Source organism: Rhodamnia argentea, chromosome 2 (genome assembly GCF_020921035.1).
Source record: "Rhodamnia argentea isolate NSW1041297 chromosome 2, ASM2092103v1, whole genome shotgun sequence".
Classification (NCBI taxonomy): domain Eukaryota; kingdom Viridiplantae; phylum Streptophyta; class Magnoliopsida; order Myrtales; family Myrtaceae; genus Rhodamnia; species Rhodamnia argentea.
The window spans coordinates 33,854,842-33,876,005 of NC_063151.1; the positions used below are offsets into that span (position 1 = coordinate 33,854,842).

The window sequence follows — 21,164 nt, forward strand, 5'->3', positions numbered from 1 at the left end:
ATAAAAGAGAGACCGGTCTGAAAACACCACGGTGTTTGGACGAAAGAAACGAGACAGAACGGAAAGCATCAGGACGGATTAGGCGCTTATTAAGAGGGATTGATCTGATGGTATATTCCGACAAGGAGGAAAATCCAAGTCTTGCCCCACCACCATTCAATCCCTTCATATCTTCTATCTTCTTTCCTGTCAAAATTATTCCAGTCTGTTCCTTTCCTTCCTAATCGCCCTATCCAAACTAATTCTAAAAAATTATTTTCAAGAAGAAAACTTGATTAGTCACTGATGTTGATTATACATAAAATCCTTTTCAAGAAGGACATTACCAACACTATTGGTGCAGGGTGTACCAGTCAATGGCTAGAAGTGGAAATAAGAAAATACCGCATCAAATTCTACTTATGCAGCACATGCTCCAAGCTGACGTTCATTTTGGATTCCTATCGTTTCCAAGACATAGAATATTCTCTTTCGATCCGCTTTTTAGCATCATTGGCATGCCCGGCTGAAACAAATTGACAACCTATGCGGCAGTTTTCTCCATCCTGAACGTTGGGTCATTTCGTAGCTCCTGATCAATACGACATTCCCCCGGTCACAGGCAGCATTGCGCGGTGTACCAGAGAAAGCCAAGGAAATAATCATGGAACTCCAGCTATACATTTAATTACAGGAAGGTCAAAAATGGGGAAGAACGTCAGTAGTTGATCTAAAATTGAGAATGCGGACTTTGCTACTTTTACATGTGGCTGAATTCATCCTTAATTTTACAGTTTCCCACCTATAGTCTAACCAGCGACTGGCTATCACTCGATGTCTTTAATGGCGTCCTGCGCAACCACAATAAACACAGGGCGAAACAGTTAGGCGACGTAAAATAATATGCAGTTTCATCGCCAATGCGACTGCAAAGAATGACCCAACACGGTAAAAGGACATGCTCAGCTTCTGTGCGAGTGCACACGCGCTAGAGAGAGAGAGAGAGAGAGAGAGAGGTGTTATCTACAATCTTTTGAGACTTCGAGAGTTTTAACGTTTCTCCGAGTCCCCAAGAAAACAAACTTAGTTCTGTACATCAGAGCCAAACAAGAATCCGTGCTTCCAAATGTATGAAAGAAGCAATCTCTAACATGCACCAACAGGAACTGAGAAACCATCATGATAATGATATAATACTCTTGACGACAGGATTGTCCAATACGATCACAGTATTTGCCAGTGATACCGGTCAACTGAAATTGTGACCCAGTCATTTCGTACTGAAACATTACCCGTTTTTCTTTTGTCCATTGAAATAGCTCATTGGGTACACTGAGCCCCCAAGCAACAGTTGTGCTTACGGAAGGAAGAAGAAGAGCGTACTATGAATGGAGGTAGTACCTTTGCAAGTTTGGTCACATAGGTTGCCGCTAATGCTGTGGCCAAAAGTCCAAGCCCAAGGGTCACTAGCTGACCATTTCCTCCAGATAAACCAATCTCAGATTCTTCTTGCTGCAAAGATCGCATGGTAATAAACAAATGAACTATTCAGCCTCACTATAATCACCACATCACCATCCCACAAGAGCTCGAAGTCAAATCTGAACTCATCAATACAAGGAATATAGCGTGCTCAAACATACAAAAAGAACAATGAAGTAAAAGCAAGACAGTCACAACACCTGTCAATTATTAGGCTCGAACAGAGAATAACCTTTCAGGGTATACCATCAAGGTTCTGAGGTAATTTTGCCAGCAGTGACTCCCTGGAAACTATTTCGAGGTGTCCATCTAAAAATAAGTGCCTCTAGGCTCTAGCAACTACAGGTGCTACACTTCCAGCTACTTCGACAAGTAACATTTAGACTACCCCGGATGACACTTATTTAAGAATCTCCTTACACAATACAAAAGAATACAAACTAGTCCTGATGGAATTCGTGCAACAAATAGGCTGCTTCTCAACACCAGAATATTGTTTATCACGGAAGACTATGATTACTGCATAGTTAATTCCAAAAGGGCTATTTGACATACTTGAAAGGCTAGGAATAATATGATGCATGCTACATGCGCTCATTGTGGCGATGTAGGTGTAAAAAGTGTTTTAAGTTTGTAGTTACTGGTCTAGAAGGATATGAGAGCTTGCATAGAAAAGTTACAATGACATGCACATAAAACTGTTAATTGGGTAAAGAAAAGGGTTAAGGAGACTGCCAGTACCCCACTTTATGTTTGAGTACCTACACTTTTTCTGTTGGATCAACTACCTCAACTTTTCCAATATAGGTCAATGTGAGGTCTCCTGTAAACTCGCGGACTGAAATGCCAACTTGGACACTAATGCCAGTAAATAGACATGAACTATCTACATTGGTATCCAATGTAACCACTTGAGACAGCACTCTCTCTCCCCTCATCAACCAACACCTAAATGCAGATGACACCATTTTTGCCAAATAAGAAAGCCACGTCAAAAATTGTGCTTAAAATTTGCCAACTAAGTGAGCCGCGTAAGCAAAATCACATTATGTGGCAATGTTTTGAAGGATGTCTCACATTGAGCTAAATTTGAAAGTTGAGAAACTTGACTGCTTACAAAAACAAAAACAAAAGTTTAGGTACTCGATTGCAGAACGGCAAAAGTTCAGATACTTGAGATATCATTACTCCTGTTTAAATTTGATTATCAGCATTTATTGGCCTTGTTGTTGGGGTAGTCCTACTGCATATGTTTCTTGAGTAGGCAGCACAAGTGTTGCTCACTTATTCGAGAAAAAGAGTATGGTCTTCTCTATACTACTTACAAGAATTGGGTTTCTTTGGAGCAAAACAACCAAATGACTAAACATAAAATAAAGTAACAGCCACTCAATTAATAACAAGATGGAAAAGCCAAAGGTCAACATACAATGATCGCTCGCCCGAAAGCACCAGCACTGACATATGCCCACGTTCCCGGAAGCATCCCTAACCAACTGCATCCAAAGTAATGAAAAATTTGACACAAAAAGAAGGGTTAGAATAGGATTCCCAGTAGCATCCACCAAATGCACATGAATCTAGCTCATCCCTATATCCACATTTGTTATTTTTGCACATTAGCAATATCTTTTAAGTCCAGCGAAAAGAGTTGTTTGACAAATTTCACAGACATTATAAGGGACTTCATTACTTGACTTGGTGACTGAGTGAGAGAACATAACAGGTCAATATGATCATTATCACCTCACTTGATAAATCCAACATGCAAACGACTAGAAACCATACAGATAAAAAAGAAAATGAGAACTACGGATAGCTCAAGAGCAAAGAAGACAATAAAGCCATTATCTCCTATCTGGCTGTTGCAACTTATCAGCAGGCCAGAGACAGCACTAACAACGAAACTTCCTTCAGCTGAATTGGTCAGGATAATATTCAGACGTATATAACCTTCTCAAGAGATTGCAGTTGCACACTCATAAGCACATTAAACCATAAAACTGTGGGATCACAAAAGCTTGGAATGGTATATATGGTATTAGTAATAATAGAATTCAATGAAGATAGATACCTTCCCAATACGTATGGGACAAATTTGACAGATGTGAGTCCATACAAATAATTCCCAAGAGAAAATGGAAGCAAAGGGCTCAGACGCAAAAGTGTAACAACTCTGAAGCCATTTTCCCCGATAGCTTTGTCAATTGCAAGAAATTTCTTATTTCCTTCAACTAACTTAAGAATTCGCTCCCTAGCAAAATATCTGGCAATAAGAAAAGCAACACTCGCAGCCACCTGAAAGAGGCAGAATAAGAACAGGGTTAACAAGGAATGTCTACTATACCAATTAGCATGCTCTGGAATCCAGAACTCACCGTTCCACTAATGGAGACAATGATTGTGCCAATTACTGAACCGAAAAGAAGTCCAGCTGACATTGTTAAAGGGATTGCTGGGATTGCAAGGATCTACATTGACATGAACCAGTTAGCAACGGGTTCCATGAAGATTCAGAAATCATGATAACAGCTAGTAGAAAAACATAGCCAAAAGCCAAGAAATGAAAGGTATCATGCCATGACAAGTTTGAGAGATGTGGCGGCTCAGACCAGCAAACCCAAACCCAAACCCAACCTCTGCTTTAACTAAGAATAGCATGCACGCTTACGAAAGTAACGGAGGTTACATCTAAATTCCAGAAACACAATAAGAGGAAATCAAAACATTTAGATGAAAATGCGGAAAGTATACGAGTCGCATGGTGATTATCAAGTCAGAGTATAGAAATTTTACTTCTAGACCAGCATAAACAGCTACAAATAGAGCATATCCTGCTGGGCCATAACCTGAAAATGAGAAGGAACAGTTTAAAATCAAAATGTTAGCCAGGAAAAAAGCAGGTGACAAAAACATTGAAAAAAAAAAAAAGAAGAAGAAGTTGAATGAAATGAATGAATTCACTAATTCTACTTCTACACACTGCAAAAGGTGAACGTGAACATAAGGATATAAAACAAGATAAGTGCCCCTACTTCCCCCCATAGTGCTCCTAGAATTAGAAGTCTAAAATAATTAGATAAATGCGTTCACAATATACCAACTCACAAGTGTGAACCTGTGAACCAACAAGGTAATTCTAGACTATGACATGTTATGACAGGTATAGGTGGGTGTGAAATGAGATAATTGAGAAAGGGGTTCGCCAGAGAGCTTAGAACATTGCAGTTTCCTGCATTGTATCTGAACTGGTGGCGCTTCCACTGCTTATGCAGGAAGAGCTGTCACATAGAGGGAGACATTAACTTGGCACGACATTGTTGCTGATAGATTGTTTTGAAAAAGCCTGAGTACCTTAAAAGGCAGAACTACAAATTAACATATCCATTAAAAAGGAAAAGGGGCGCCCAACTTCATTAAACAGGCACATAGTTAAAATTGAATAAGCATAAACTGATTGAGAGTGAGATGCTTTTGTCTACTATGCAAAAGCTTCCTAAAAAATGCAGGCTTCCTAGACAAGCACATTGACCCTGAATAACCTGCATAAGGAGGAAACTTCATAACTATGTTCATTCTTCCCAAAGCATGAGTCGACACACTGGACACCATGGACTGCGATCTTCTAATTAGGGGATTAAGCTAAGTTGTGGAAGAATGGGAAGAGCAACCTAAATGCTTAAGAGAGAGAGAAACAGGAGACCATTGGAGTGAATAAGAAAGATTTTGTTGCATTAACTTTTTGGCTGGAAACAAATCTCAGTTTCGATTTGTTGACACAAACATGTAAAAAAGAAAAAATAATTCACCAATGAAACTCTGAAGAGGACTAAAACTTCCTTGTTCTCTTGCCAATCAAATATTCGTTTCAATATGATTATCGACGATTGAGCTCAGGCCACAGCACTATGTCCAAAATGACCATATTCAGTCGCAAAAGCTCAGCTGTTCTCCATGAAATCAGAGGTAATACTGATTCATTTCGCTATGCCTAAAAGCAAGGCAGAGCAATATTGATTGTTTCTTGACAACAATCATCAATCCCTTGATTGGATGCCCATCCCCACAACCAATCACAAAAAATCAACAAAGGGGTCCTAAATGTTTCTACATAAACGTATTCAAAAATTTCAACTTCGACAAGCAGTCACAAGAAATTGGAAGCAACCAAATTCGACAGAAACCTGTCTCTACAGCACACAGACAGATGACAAGAGAAGCAGAAATTAAACTGGACGCATTATTACCGTCAATGAAGGTAGAGAACTGGGTCAAGAAAGCGTTGATCTGGTCCTTGTACACGTACCCAACGGCGCCGAACCCGCCCACCACGCCCACCAGCAACACGCCGGCCAAGAGAGTCCCCTTCACCGCCGCGTCACCTTCCGACGCGCCACCGCCCTCGCCCTCGCCATCGCCATCGCCCTCGCCTTCTCCCATGAGCTGCCGCTTCTCGTCATCCCCGTCGCCCTTGGGGCTGAAGAACCACTTGAGGCTCTGCGGGGCGCTCGTCTTCTGGAGCGACCGCTGCTGCTGCTTCTTGGTCTGCTTGAGGGACGAGCATGGCTTGAGGAAGTGGAAGCGCTTGTTGGGTCTGAAGCTGAAGAGGAAGGAGGAAGGTGGGGACGAGAAATGCAGGTTGTATATGAGCGATGATGGAGAAGAAGATGACGGTGATGGCGATGATGGGAATGAAGAGGCGGAGGGTGTTAGTGGTGGTCTCAGCCCCCGAGAGTGCATTTTAGGCTGAGAACGATGAGGCCCCAAGTAACATCCGGGGTGTTGTTTGTGCGGTGAGAGGAATCAGAATGTGAATGCCATGAATGAATTCGTGGATCGTCGGTGACGTTAGTGGAGTTTCTGGTCACGGTGGAGCCATGGGGGCGATAAGGAGGGAGGAGTGTTCCTGCTTCTGCCTTGCGGTAGCACCACGTGTAACTATGCGGAATATTCCTTTTTGCCCCCAAAAGAAAATCTATCTTTTCAATTCACTCCTCCATCCCCCATAAATTATAGTAAAGTTCGCTAATACAAGAATCACCTAATGTGTTTCACGAAGCTACAAAGTCTACTTGCTGTCGCAAACGTACCTCTCCCTCAGCTTATGACTTGGACATTTGCTTTGCTGCTTATAATCCAACACGCCCGTGGATTATAATGATAAATTTGATAATCTCGAGTTTTTCGAGTTTTGGATGGACTAGATAGTTATAACTCACGCGAAGCCTAATTGTAATAGGTACGAGACCCCTTCATGACAACCCCTACTAGCTACGGTGGTTGCCCTTCACACTATGCATAAAGTGAAAAGAGTTAATCGTTTGTTCGAGGTGTGTAAATTGATACTTCCATGCTCTTGTTTTCCCTCCATTTCTGTGGCGCCTTAAGTTCATTTCCTTTTACGACAAAGCATTCTCAAAATCATTCATTTTCCGAAAACAAACGAAGCTTTAGAGTGAACTTCCCTACATATTTTATTCTCTTATCAAATTACTAAACATAAGAATTTCTCAACTTGGACTCTTATTCCATTGCGATTCATTCATTACCCTATATTCCCTCCCAAGCGTCACAAATGCAGTAAGTCAAGAAGATTCATGTGTCTCAGTTACAGCCCTAACAAACTTCAGCACTCCGCCATGCCTAATAAATTAGACCCGAGATGAATTACGCTTTAGGCACTATCTCACTCAGCTAAGATGGGGCGCCGAGATAAGAGGCGAGCCGAAGTATGTCGCTGAATATGCCACCAGCAGTGACCTGAGCCCCGGCACCTGGTCCACGGACTATCAAAGGCTGCTCCCTGTACCTTGTAGTGGTGAAAGCAATTATGTTGTCAGTGCCGGAAAGTTGAGCGAACGGGTGATCCTTCTCGTATGTCTGTTGCTCCACTGCCCCTCTATGTTTCAACAAATCCACTACACCCACATATCTCAGTACCTGCAAATGGGACATGTTTATCACAAAGGAAGAATAGGAGAAAAGTTCACTATAGCATGCCAAAAAAGCAAAGAGGAAATTTCAAAGATGAATTCTTCATGCAATGATAGGATGTACACGGATAATTATCGAATCTACCATACCCACCGGAGAAAAGAAGTTCAATGAAGCTATGAAGTTAGGAGAAGGGGGTAATTAACACCCCAAACTCCTTGGAAGCAGTGGCTATAGCTGGTAAAGTTTCTTGCCATCTAAAAGAAGGGTAACTCCGACCAAAAAAAAAAAAAGAGAAGGGTAATGGCACTGCTGGAGTCTCCAGGAGTTCATGTAATCTATGAACCATGCCAGGGGTACATATAGCAGTACATCAAATGGAAGACCAAGAGAACACTGTACTCAGATTTCATACACCTGATTTTAGTTTGCTTCCAACTACATACAGATGAACTTCATCACAAGATATTCTCATCTAAATTTAGTGAAATTAGAGGTTTCATTGAAGCGCAAACATTAGAAGGCAACTATTGGACATAGGTTAAGCAGTATTATGAGTTTATGTACTCACTTTTCCAGCAGCCTTGGCTTCCTCTAGCTTCTTGGTCCATTTTTGGTCAAATTGAGGTAGCTTCTTCATGAACTCCTCAGCTGATGCACTAGTCTACATAGCATAACCAGATAAATGCATCAGAAAGTATATTCCCAGTAATTTAACTGTAAGATCTATAATTGGGGAAAACTGAATTCTCACTCGTAATGGTTCTGGGACAAGATTGTCCACAGGGATATCAGAAAGTTCCAGCTTCAGACCAGATTCTCTAGCGAGAATAATCACCTGAATTGTCGAGATGTGAGTGCTTTGATATTGGAATAGGGACTTAAGGTTTTCATGTATAAATCAACGAAAACAAATCAAAGTCCGTGGGCTAAAGAATCAAATTCATTATTTACATTGAGAATCCAGAAAACCTCGGGAGAAAGTAAACAAAAAGGGCTTTTTCATACAAAACCATCACAACAATTAAGATATCCACCAGAACATAAGAATTCACATGGAACAGTAACGGCATCAGTTTATTGTCATGCATACCTCCTCTAAAAGGAATTATGTAAGTAACCAATTTATCAGCAAAAGTGCCGAGGAAGTGCACTTTTTTAGGTCCTTAGAGGAGTAGCTTGAAAGACAAAGGTAAATTCCAGTTCAGATGCTCTGCAGATCCATTAGTTTAGAAAGCTGTCTCCCAATGAAGAAAACTCTCTTCGGAAAACATATTTAAATGGAAAGAAGCCGTTGAAGATCACACAAAAACATATCGACAAACAGAGGCCAACATGCAATAGTAGTGCTGGCCATTCAGCCAAGCAGTGGTAAGTTTGTTCCCCTTCTCCTCAATAACACATTGCGTGTCCATTGGGCACCATACTTTTATCTGAGATTAAGATTTTTAAAATAACCCTGAAAGCAGTTACCAAAAAGCTATAGTACTGCTCTAACGTATTGACACTCTCCTAGTGAGTAATAATCCTCTGAAATGCAGTTATTTAATGCATCTGCACATATACAAAGTAGGACATACCTTTCTTTGGACATCTGTCCCAGAGAGGTCATCTCTTGGGTCTGGCTCTGTATAACCTGCCTGTTTTGCCTCCGCTACCACCTCACTGAACGATCGCTTGCCAGTGAAGTTGTTGAATATATAGCTCAATGTACCACTGCAAAAGCATAAGAAGAATTTAACAACTCAGAAAGGATACACTGCAGGCACTAGCATGCATTCAATACCTTGCTTCACGTGCAATATCCTAAAGGCCCTGAACTGCAAATATACAAAAGAAAGTCCAAGATTAACATACCTAAATATGCCTTCAATACGGAGAATTTTATCTCCAGTTTCCAGAAGACCTCGTAGAGTGCTAACAATTGGGAGACCAGCACCAACCGTAGCTTCATAAAAGTAATGAGTATATGATTGCCGTTGTAGAGCCCTCAATTTCAAGTACTGCCCAGGGAATAATTGATGTTACAAGAACCATGACATTGACTCAAAGTCTCAACATTACTATGAAGACCAATAGGTACAAGAAGTTACAAAACTGTAAATAGAATTCAAGCATATAGCATTCACAGCTTTATAAGAAACAAAGATTTTCAATGAGCTCTGCTTAAAACTGACTATGAAGAGCAACAGATTCTTCAAGAGCTCTTAAAACAAAGAATCTGTTCCTTCCATCATGATACTGGTAGAGAAATTACCTGATCAAGTGGCCCAGAATTCGCCTTTTTATTCGGGGTGATCACATGAATTCCCCGTCGCAACCAATTGTAGTAATGACTAGCAACAACAGAATCTGCTGTACAATCTACTAGCACAGTATTGGGAATAAAGCCATTTCCATGCACATGCTGAACAAATTTCTCCAAATCAGCCACTTCCCCTTTCTCCTTTAAGAGCTCTTTCCATTTAGATAAGTCAATACCTCTACAACCAGAAATATCAACTGAGCTATTACAATAGACAGAAACTTCATATGGGTTGGTGTTGCTAAGTTCTACCCTTGAATATGATTCAGATAGACATAGACAGCAAATCATAAGCATGCATAGGAGAATTACACTCTTTACTGATAGATGACACGTAGCAAGAAATTGCAGTTGTCGGGAGAAAGGTTTAGTGCGCAACCATGGTGGTAAATAAAGATTTTCAGGTTGATAGTGGTGTGCTTTGAAGAAGACATTACTGTATCACAAGATGTTCCATCATAAGTGTGTATACATTTCTGAATCATGCATTTCAATTAAATCTCATAACTGTTGGTAGCATTTACAAAAATAATCCATGTCCCCTTTGTGTTAAGAAATATGATAAAGCTTTTTCCACTTTGATTTGTTAGTAAGCCAGCCAAGCGGAACTTGAGAGGATGCCAATGACTGACGCATCTAATTAAGCACCAGTATTTTATTCTGAGCAAGATGAACAATGGAGCGAAAAGCAGAGGGAACTTGGAACTTGGCCAGAGATGGCTGGAGAGATGTAAAACAAACTGATGCAAAGCCCCAATGCAGAAGTGGAATGACTTTCGTGTAAAATGTAACTTCTGCTACATAAAAGCCTTTCGACCATCTTAGTAACAGATATATAAGGGAAAGATTGTAAGGCTATCAGATATTGATGGTTAACTTATGGGAACCCATATTATCACCCATCAAAGTGAGCATGATTCAGATTTTGATGGCTGGTTCAATTTGAATGAGAATAATAGAGCCCATTTGACAAGCTGGGAAGAACTAAAGTACAAGCATGATGTTTCGCACAAGAGTACTTTCAAAACCATAACCACTGGTTGAAAGTTGAATAATTTAGCTTATTTTCAAAATGTTCAGGGTAAATTATGGAAAAGCGTCATGCAAGAATATAACATGAATTATACATTTTGTCCAGATGGTCCGTGCACAAACTCATGCAGACCTTTATGTTAGTTCAACAGAAAAATCAGTGCCTTATTTTCTCAAAAAAATTCAGGCCATCATAGATAAACTATCATTCCTATTTTATGAAAGATTTGAATAGTCTAAATTCAGGCACAGGGGGCAATACTATACTTTAACACTCCCATAAAGTTGGGTCCTCATTTGATCCATCTACTCATCTAATTTAACATTCTACACAACGATTTTCCAGCCCAAGGCCTAATCTGCATCATTACAAATTTATAAGATTTCCACAATTTTCAAAATGAGGAAACCGAGATTCTTCATCTCATAGACTAGAAGTGAATGAGACCTAAAATATTGCACTTGAAGAACTTTATTAGGAGCTCCAGGACTTTTGCTCCCAATGCACCTCAACCGTTTGGGATGTGAAGTTGAGTTCTATGGAGTGCATAATACCCCATGACCAGTGGTTGACAGGCATAGGGAACAATGCTCCAGGAGTATGGAACAATCACTCCTTGGGTATGAAAAACTGTCTCGACTGTCAAGAGGCCAACATATAGAAGCTATTAAACTAAAACAGGAAATGTCACTGATATTCATGATGATGCTCCGGGCTGCACATTAGTGACTGAACATAGTAATTGTCGTACAGTAGCTGTTAATGCGAATCAGCTACAGACCAGATGAGCTTGAAATGAGAAAAGGGTTGGTCATCTGCTTATTAACAAAAAAATGAAACAGTAATAATATAGCACAACAGGTGAATAACTAGAGGAGCTTTACAGGAAGTACTTAATTTTGAAAGTTTCACTGGATGATTTGTTTAGCAAGAAAGTTTATTCAGAGTCTTGTAACTTACGCTTCACTCAAAAGCATTGACCTTGATCCCGTGATTCCCATGACGCGCAAGTCAATATTGAATTCTTCCTTAAGAACAGCTGCCTGTCAAACAGATATAGTGCTTGTTTACATGTACAATGTAATAGAGAAAATGCCAAAATTTGCACAGGAACCACCGTGAAAAAATGGAATACACTATGCACTAAGCATATCTGAGAGTTCCATAAAATACTTACATTACGTTTATTTAGCTGCTTTTATGCAAGATTTTCAACAAATAGACTTCAGATAAGCTATACCATACTTGTCTGACGGGATTATAGCATCAAGTGACAGCCATTTTTTAGTAGTATGGCACCCTCCTACCACTTGATCAACAAGAATGAGAATCTAGAAAGCACCTTTTTCAAACATACACTTAACGGCCCTCTTCATGATCTAATCCACCAAAATTCTCACAATCCTAGATCTAAGTATGCTGAACTTTTCCCACCTCTTCTCTTTGTACATTGTAATAATATCACTTTGTCAACCCAATCATGAAACATCTATTGGGTATAGTATAGAAATAATATTTAACCAGCATTGAGGAACTAAACTTCCGCAACTAAGTCCGTAGCAGATATTATTGAATCTTCAAGGGAAATGTCAAATGAGGCAGGTCTAACCACAACAGCTGGTGCTTTGTTCAACAATTTAACCCTTCAATCATGCGTTACCATTATGTTGTCAACCATCTGGAATTTAAAAGACAAAAGAAAGTTCATAATACATTGGAAAAAAACAATATGATCCCAAACCTTAAGTAAAGCAACATTTTCTTCCAGCGCGTTCTTATTAAATTACCTAATACTATGATGAGTACCACATGCAAATACTACATGCTTTTAAATAACATAGTCTATCACCAAGATGCACCTGATCCCTCAGTTGCTCGAGTAAGGTGCTGCCTATTAATCCAGGTCCAATGATACCCATTGCAATTGTTGTCCTTGAAAGATAGAACCTTGAGTGGACAGCCCTAAGGGCTCTTATGCAATCATCCCGCATCACAACTACTGTGATATTATATTCAGAGCAGCCTTGAGCTATTGCACGAACATTGATATTTGCCTGCATCAGAGAGACGATTTCAGAGGAATGATTGCTTAAACTTCAAGGAGAAACAAAATCTCTCGGACCACATCTAAGAAGATGACAACACTCCCAGATTAAGTAGCATGTACTTAGGCAATAAAATCCAATTTCGGAATCAGTACACGAGAAAACAGACAAGTTACAAATCATCTTTATTTCGGCAAGCAATCACAACAGACCTAGAGGATATATAAATTTCTAACCTTTGCCAGGGCATTGAAGAGCGTGGCACTGACTCCCGGGGTACTAGCCATTTTCTGGCCAACTGCTGCCAATATACTACAGTTTGGAATCACTTGAACCTGAAAAGAACTGATTATTTAAAAACCTACTAAACTGATATATAAATTTGACAATTGCCAGAATTCAGAGAAAAAAGAAACTAACATACTTTAAGTGTGTTTATTCTGCAGGATAAAATCAAAATTCGGAGGCAAAATTTGATGCACTCTATTTCAAAACATAAACTTCTTTTACAAAGTCTGGCACCAAACAGAAAAGCAACTTAATGGCTCCCTCCCTCCCCTCCCCCACCCTCCCTCCCTCCCTCATGACAGGGAGAAAGCTAACAAATTATCTAACTGGTTAGCCTTAGAAGACAGTCTCGATAATAAAGAATCAGGGACAGAGCAATAAAGAACGCATAAATACTAAAGGCTTGCTCAAAAAATCTTCCATCATGCAGGATTGTTTGTGGTATTCTCACAGCTTTCTCTATAGTGAGTCTGTGACACTCGGCAACATTGAGGTTAGTTTCCTCTGTTTGCATGCGCAAATGCCAGGCACCCTCTATTTGAAACAAACTAGGGATAAGTACACTAGAAGTCCTAAAACTTGTCATGTAAGTGCAAATGAGTCCTAAAACTTTCAAAAAGTTCAATCAAGTCCTAAAACTTGTCACGAAAGTGCATTCGAGTCCTAAAACTTTCAAAAAGTGCAATGAAGTCCTAAAACTAGTCACGAAAATGCAATGGAGTCCTAAAATTTTCAAAAAGTGCAACCAATGGAAGGACTTGATTGAACTAATTGACAAGTTTTAGGACTTGATTGCTAGAAGGACTTGATTGAACTAATATGACAAGTTTTAGGATTTCATTGCACTTTTTGAAAGTTTCGGGACTCGAATGCATTTCCATGACAAGTTTTAGGACTTGATTGAACTTTTTGAAACTTTTAGGACTCAAATGCACTTTCGTGACAAGTTTTAGGACTTCCAATGCAGTTTTCCCTACAAACTAATAATAGGTGCATTAGGTATTCCCCACAAGTGACCATAACCAAATAAGGTATCAACACACTAGATGAACCCTGATTACAAAAGATGGAAACACCTTTGAGAGACGCCCAGCATGAAGAGCCTGACGAAATCTGGACTGTAGAGCCTCAGCGACCGCCTCAACTTCCTTCTCAGGAACAGCAAAACAAACAGAATGCTCACTGCTAGCCTACAGTGCATCGTATAAGATTCTTGATCATACATTACTTAACCCAATGTAGTTCCATCAAACAGAAAATAGAGGTACCTGAGATATCATGATGACATTGGCTCCTACATCCTTCACAGCACCAAATATGGCACTGGCAGTACCAGGAACACCAGCCATTCCAGTTCTGGCAAGGAGGGAAAAACAGAGGATATGAAAGAGACTCTAGCGTATAAATATTGCAAACTCCTATATAAATTGAAAATAGGGATATGGAAACAATTTGTATTGACCATAACATGCAGTCCTCTCACCCCTCAACATTAACGAGGGCCAGATTGTCTATTGTTGCAAATCCCTTCACGTAAGACTCCAGTTTGTGAGAATCGTCATCTTCGCTCACAGATGGACGGCAAATCTTTGTTCCAGTTGCAGAGAGATTAAAGATGTTTCTTATCACTATTGGAATGTCATACCGCATCACTGGGATTATGGTGCGAGGGTGTAAAACATTAGCCCCGAAGTATGACTGCAAATAAATGTAAATGAATGAGAAGCAGAGTAGATCAGTGTTTGATTGGTATTCTCGTAGTCATCTTTTTTACCATTTCCCAAGCCTCTTGATAGGACAGAGTCTTTAGTATCACAGCCTCACCAACTGCAACAAGACAAACCCAGCATTTCAAATAGATGTCTCAAGTTTCCTGGTCAGTACCAGTTATCATTGGTACCAATAACAACTACTATCTCCAAGAATCAGAAACTTCTAATTGGCTATATTGACTCATGACCAGGAGAACAGAACCATCACATACCTTTTCTTGGATCAGCGCTATAAACACCATCAACGTCTGTCCATATAGTGACCTGTCGCGCTCTAAGAAGAGCACCCATAATCGCAGCTGAGAAGTCACTCCCATCTCTTTTCAATGTTGTAGGAATATTATAAGGAGTGCTAGCAATAAAACCAGTGGCAATTATGGTCTTAGATGGATTCTGGGAGTACCATTTCTCTAGTCTTTGTTCAGATTCAGGGAAATCAGGATCTACTTGATCAGAATTAGTAGGACATACAATTAGGACTTCCCTCGTATCCATCCATTTGCAATGGACCCCGTTCTGCAGCACACATGAAAACAACATGGAGCAGATGCTACTTTCAGCACATCAAATATCAACAACAAAAATTTGCAGAAGAAGGAAGTGGATATGATAAGACCTTCTTAATGACAAAGGAAAGTAGCTGCGCTGACCAGAGCTCCCCATGCCCGACGACAAAATCTGTGAAAGATTCTGTTGCGTGGCCAGCTGCAGGACAACATAGAGTGTCAACCTAAGAACCTACTATGTGCAACATGATTTCACCCAAAGAAATGATGGCATCGCTTGCCAAAACAAAAGTAAAAGTGGCAAAAAACGTTAATGGAATGAATGAAATGAAAAATCAGAGGAAATAAATAAAATAAAACAAGTTTCTAACAAAAGATATGAAAGTTAGGTAAATTCACTCTTTAGGCTTTGATCATTAACATTTAACAGTCCAAAGGGTCTTTCAAATGTATAGGTGGCAAGGATTCTCGAATCCTTGAGATGCATGATGCACTTGACAGTCATACCCTTTTAACAGCCAATATCTTAAAAATGCAAATGTAAGGTGTGAAATGCTAAAGTCTAAGGTAATATCTACAAATGGCACAAATAATGTACACAAAGAGAGAGAGAGAGCTTGATACCAATATATATTGCTCGAAGCATGGCTTTTAGGTTATTGATGTCACCATCCAACTGTGATAGAAAAGTTGCAAGATCGTTCCCCTCAAGTAGATCAAGTGCCGTTGATCTATGTTTTTCTAAAACATTGTCTAGTGCAAACACATAGGTATCATCTCGTGACTGTGCCTTATCGATAAGGTCATACATCATATCAGTCACCTTTGACATTGCAGAGACAACCACTAATTTCCGTTCTGAATCATCCTTCATAACTATATTGGCCACATTCTTTATCCTCTGAGAGTTTCCTACGCAAGTCCCACCAAATTTATGAACTGACCATGTTTCACCTTTGGGGAGCTGAACCTCTTTCATAGCTATATCCACTGAAACATTTGGCAGTAATTCAACATAAGAAGTTGATGGGAAAAAAGTTAGTTTAGAGTACCATTATGTTACGTATGTTGACAATTACATTTGAAAGAGAAATGTTAATATATATGCTAATAATTATACAAATAAGAGACAAATGCTGAGGGAATTGAACCTGTGACAGATGCATGAATGGTCTTTGATAGATCTCTTCTTCTCAGAGACGGTAAAACACCTACTCTGCAAATGTAGAAACAGGTGCATAATCAAGTGCTTCTTCAAGGGTTAAAACGAATCTTTAATGAAGGCCTTACAAATTAACCGAAGAAGTTCTATTCTTAGCAACGGTAATGAAAAATGCCAAAAGACCACTCGCAAGAGCGCAAATACTCATTGCAACGAGGTACGCTGGTCGCCCGTGAAGCGGCTAATAACAATGCTTGGTGGGCTATAGCCACGCATTTGCGCGCAAAGTCGGAAACTTTCATTCACACATACAATCCTTCCCATTAGGGAGCTGTGTTGGAGCTCTTCCATGGAATTAAAACGAAAAATTAAGAACGCTAAATTGAAGAATAGCGATGCACAAGTTCTTGGGCCCCCCATGTTCCCACCGGGTCATTGGATACAAAGGAACACACGCAAATCTAACTCTCTTATGCTCTTTTTTTTTGTCCTTCCAGCAAACTTCCGGGGAGAGAAACGGAAACAGCAGAGCCAAGTAGCGCGAGCGAGAGTGGAGGGCAGAGAGGACACGCACCTGCAAGCGGGCGAGCGTGGGAGGTGAGAGAGAACAGAGCGACGACACGCAGGGAAATGGCTCCTCTTCCTCGGCTCCTCTGGTTCGCCGAGCAATGCTTGCGGAGACACCAGCGGCGAGGAGCGACAGGAGATCGAAGCGGAGAGCGACGCCATGGCCACTGTTTAGCTTCACCGGAGAGAGAGAGAGAGAGAGAGAACTGCGACAGTGGCTGTTTGTGTTTTTGGCGTAGTTGGGCGGCTTCCCATGCTTTTTCAGGGGGGCACGCCGCACACCAACTCGCTTAGTCGCTTGTACTCTCCCGCGGGGGGAAATGATCGCCTGCACCCGGAACTAGCCTACCGCATCTTGCACCTCTACGTTTCCATAAATTAGGTTAGGGAATTCAAAAAAAAAAATGTTTATGTTAGGGACGGCGACACAAACGGCCTTAATGAACTTCAACCGAACATGTAATGTGATTTATGAACTTTTAATTTATGCAATATATTCAATATGGTCTCGAAGATTTAAGGATTATTTATGTCATTTTCTCATTAAATTAGTGAGCATGATTCATCAAGTAGCTGCAAAAGTGTAAAAAAAATTGAAATCTAATGTATTGATACCAATTTAGTTATAAACTTTTTGTATTGATATCAATTCAGTTATCTGTTAAATTTTGATCGAAAATTGTTGGCATGAAAACCACCCGTCCTACATAATATAACCAATGCCGACGTGAACAAATTTTTAATATTTTGTCATTTTTTAGTTTCTTTTTTTTTTCCTTTTCCATTGTGGTTGACGCTCGCCTAGGCCATCACTAGCTGCAAGCGAGGGCTGCTAGGGCTGACACCTTGCCTAAGGGACCCCTTGCTAGATCCGACGAGAGCTCAACCCTAGCGGCCCTTGCCCACGGTTGGCAATGGCCTGGGCGAGGGTTGCGACCTTCGCCAATCATAATGATTAAAAAAAAATAGAAACACATGAAAAATTATAAAGTTTGTTAACGTCAGCACCGATCGTGCCATGTAGGACAATCGATCTTTATGTCAGCGATTTCCAACTAAAATTAACTTGATTGACTGAATTAGTACCGAAACAAAAAATTTAGGATTAAATTGGTCAAATCAAAAGATTTAGAATCAAGTTGGTGTCAATATATTAGATTTATGGCTTTTTTAGCATTTTTTTTTCCTATAGCGTCTGGTCAATCCATTAATCGCGAGGGCTTAGTGAAGGGACGACATCATGTGCCAATGCTGTTTTCTTCTAGGTTGGAAATTTCTATCAAAAAAGAAAAGTGTGGGACTGCTTGGATAATATCAGCATGTGACGGATACGAGCCTTCCGATTCCACTCTCGAGTCTCGACATAATTACGGCCAGTCCGGTCCGGTCCATCCCACCAATATGAAACGTGCCCTAAAAATGTTCTCTGTGTAATGAAAGCATGAATCTCACAGATACTTTACCTATGACGATGCTTCATAAATGACCAAGCATGCGACTTTTATTCCTCTCTTTCTTAAATGTTGTGCAAATACGGATTAACTAATGTGAAAATAGTGACAATGCATATTATGAGAAGTTGAATATGGATGGGATAGTCTTAAGTAAAGAAAATTTGTCCAGTCAAAACATTATAGATCTTGTCTAACTAAAAATTAAATAAAAGAAAACCCTAGTCGGTCTTTCTTTATATAGAACGCGTCCAAAATTTAGAGTCGAGGGGCATTCTAATTTAAATAATAGGTCCAAAATCATTTAACTTATGACCTTATAATACCAAATTTTAAAGAAAACATCTTTTCTTATCTCTAGATGTATGGTGAACTCGTAAGTATAAGATAGATAACTAATCATTTACGCGAGTTCATATCAGTGCATGTGATCATTGTCGAAGTTTTAGAATCACAAAACAGTAATGACAGGATATTTGATGTGATGAAGTTTACATTTTGAGAATCGCGAATTGCAAGCATCGAATTTTGTCACCGCATAAGAAATTATACAGCTTATATACGGCATACATATATTAGATGCTTTGAATCCGTCATCTCAAGATTTTAGGAAAAGAAAAAAGAAATAGAAAATTGAGAAATAAAAAGCATAAGAAAGGATTAAAGAAAAAACCCTCGTTTTATTATATTTCAGGGTTATTACCAACAAAAATCCAAAGTTGGTACATGTGACAAGTGTATCCAAAACTAATTTTTTTACTGTAAAAAATATCAAACTGGTACACATGTAACGAATTTACCATTTATAGGTTTTCATTAAATTTTACCATCAAATTGCCGAGTTGGATGATAAATTGCAGTTGACGGATGTATTAATTTGAGATTTTTACCCTCCTTTTACTACAAGTATACTAGCTTGGAGTTTTTTGTGGTATTAACCCAATTTATTGAAAAAAAATTCATCACAAATATATCACTTTAGGATTTTTTGTGGTCAAAAAATTAGTTTGAAATAAATCTGTCACATGAATACCAGCTTGGGATTTTTTTTTTGTATTCAAAAAATTAATTTGAGGTATATTTATCATAAGTGTAAAAGTTTGGATTTTTTCATGATATTAACCCCATTTTATAGGAACTAACAGTAAAAAAAAATCTCAAACTTCAGCATCCACCATAATTATATCCAAATTTGTTTTGCCTCATAAAAAACATCCTCAACTTTTATTTTTGTCCCAAGTATGCCGGTCTAATACAAAAAAAAAAAAAATCCAACTTTAACATTTGTCCCAATTATATCCAAAACTTTTTTTGTTTAGTAAAAATCCTCAATTTTCACTTTTGTCTCGGTTCTACCACTGTTAACTTTCCGTATAAAATCACTATTAGTTAATCCTATGTGACTTTTCACGTTGTTAATGAATTATACTTAAGTAAAGCTGACACAAAAAAACCTCCAACTTCTCTTCTGCTTCCCCTACACATTGTCGAGATATAGAGCCACTCAAGACAGCGCTTTTTGGATTTTCTCCAACACTCAATAGCCCAAAGAATGGCTGAATGTGGAGATCTGGTTATTCGGACGAACGATTTAAAATCTCGTCGTTCTTGAGGTTTGACATTTCCAAATTTTGAAGATTTATTGGTAAATTCGGTGAGAAAATTCGAGTCACGTAGGATTAATTAATGGTAATTATGGACTAAAGGCTGATGCTAGTAAAATTAGGACAAATGTAAAAGTTTGAGATTTTTTATATGATAAAAAAAAAGTTTTGGATATAATTGAGATATATACGAAAGTTGGAGACTTTTTGGGTATTAGACAGATAGAATTGAAACAAAAATAAAAATGAAAAGCTTTTTTTAGACAATTTTTTTTTATATAATTAAGTTGAGGATTTTTTTGGGTATTAGGCTTTTATTATAGATGGAGAGAGATATACGTGTGAGAGGGAAGAACTAGTCAATGAAAAAGGCTTAAATTGAGAGACTTTGATACTAGGAGGGTTAATGCCATGAAAAGCTCTAATATGATATATTTATGATAAATTTACTCCAAACTATTTTTTTGACCACCAAAAAACTTCAAACTGGTACACTTATGATAAATTTATCCTAAACTATTTTTGTCACCACAATAAATTCCAAATTGATACGCTTGTGATAAATTTACCCTATATTATTTTTTTGACCATAAAAAACTCAAACTAATATACATATGATATTTTTACCCCAAACTAATGCATCTGTGATAAATTAACCCTTCGTTGATTTTTGTTAAATTGAGTTAATGCCATGAAAAATCTCAAATTGATACATTTGTGATAAACAGAGAGTAAAAACCCTAAATCAATACACCCTCAACTACCACGTGTCGTCTAACTCAATAATTTGACGGTAAAATTTAACAAAACTAACATATGGTAAATTTATCATAGATGCACCAGTTTAGGATAAATTTGTCATAAATATACCAATTTAAGATTTTTTATGGTCAAAAAATAGTTATGAGTAAATTTATCATAAGTGTACTGGTTTGGAGATTTTTTATGATATTAACTTTTGATACGAATTATTTTGAATTGTATTTTCTTTCAAAAATAAAAATAGAAATAAAATATTTAATAATAAAAAGAATTC

At 38.7% G+C, this 21,164-nt stretch overlaps 2 protein-coding genes across 3 annotated transcripts; both read right to left on the bottom strand.

Moving 5' to 3' along the window:
- Positions 1 to 255: 255 nt before the first annotated feature.
- Positions 256 to 6,374, bottom strand: LOC115737375 (TVP38/TMEM64 family membrane protein slr0305). The gene is made up of 8 exons (XM_030669479.2): positions 5,709 to 6,374; positions 4,258 to 4,310; positions 3,840 to 3,932; positions 3,536 to 3,759; positions 2,891 to 2,957; positions 1,381 to 1,491; positions 782 to 830; positions 256 to 655 (listed from the first exon to the last, which is right to left on the bottom strand). Exons 1-7 carry the CDS (start codon positions 6,199 to 6,201, stop codon positions 807 to 809), a joined length of 1,065 nt encoding a protein of 354 aa, XP_030525339.1. The 5' UTR covers positions 6,202 to 6,374; the 3' UTR covers positions 256 to 655; positions 782 to 806.
- Positions 6,375 to 7,149: 775 nt separating this feature from the next.
- On the bottom strand, positions 7,150 to 17,335 carry LOC115731634 (bifunctional aspartokinase/homoserine dehydrogenase 1, chloroplastic-like). Of its 2 annotated transcripts, XM_048274521.1 has the most exons (19): positions 17,155 to 17,335; positions 17,081 to 17,124; positions 16,496 to 16,560; positions 15,969 to 16,343; positions 15,455 to 15,543; positions 15,051 to 15,354; positions 14,841 to 14,893; positions 14,550 to 14,764; positions 14,335 to 14,422; positions 14,143 to 14,256; positions 13,015 to 13,113; positions 12,593 to 12,787; positions 11,694 to 11,776; positions 9,653 to 9,878; positions 9,253 to 9,398; positions 8,976 to 9,111; positions 8,150 to 8,233; positions 7,967 to 8,059; positions 7,150 to 7,401 (listed from the first exon to the last, which is right to left on the bottom strand). In XM_048274521.1, exons 1-19 carry the CDS (start codon positions 17,233 to 17,235, stop codon positions 7,156 to 7,158), a joined length of 2,736 nt encoding a protein of 911 aa, XP_048130478.1. In that variant the 5' UTR covers positions 17,236 to 17,335; the 3' UTR covers positions 7,150 to 7,155. The 2 variants fall into 2 exon arrangements, with proteins under 2 accessions (XP_048130478.1, XP_048130477.1); XM_048274520.1 differs by having other exon boundaries at positions 17,081 to 17,335.
- Positions 17,336 to 21,164: the final 3,829 nt, after the last annotated feature.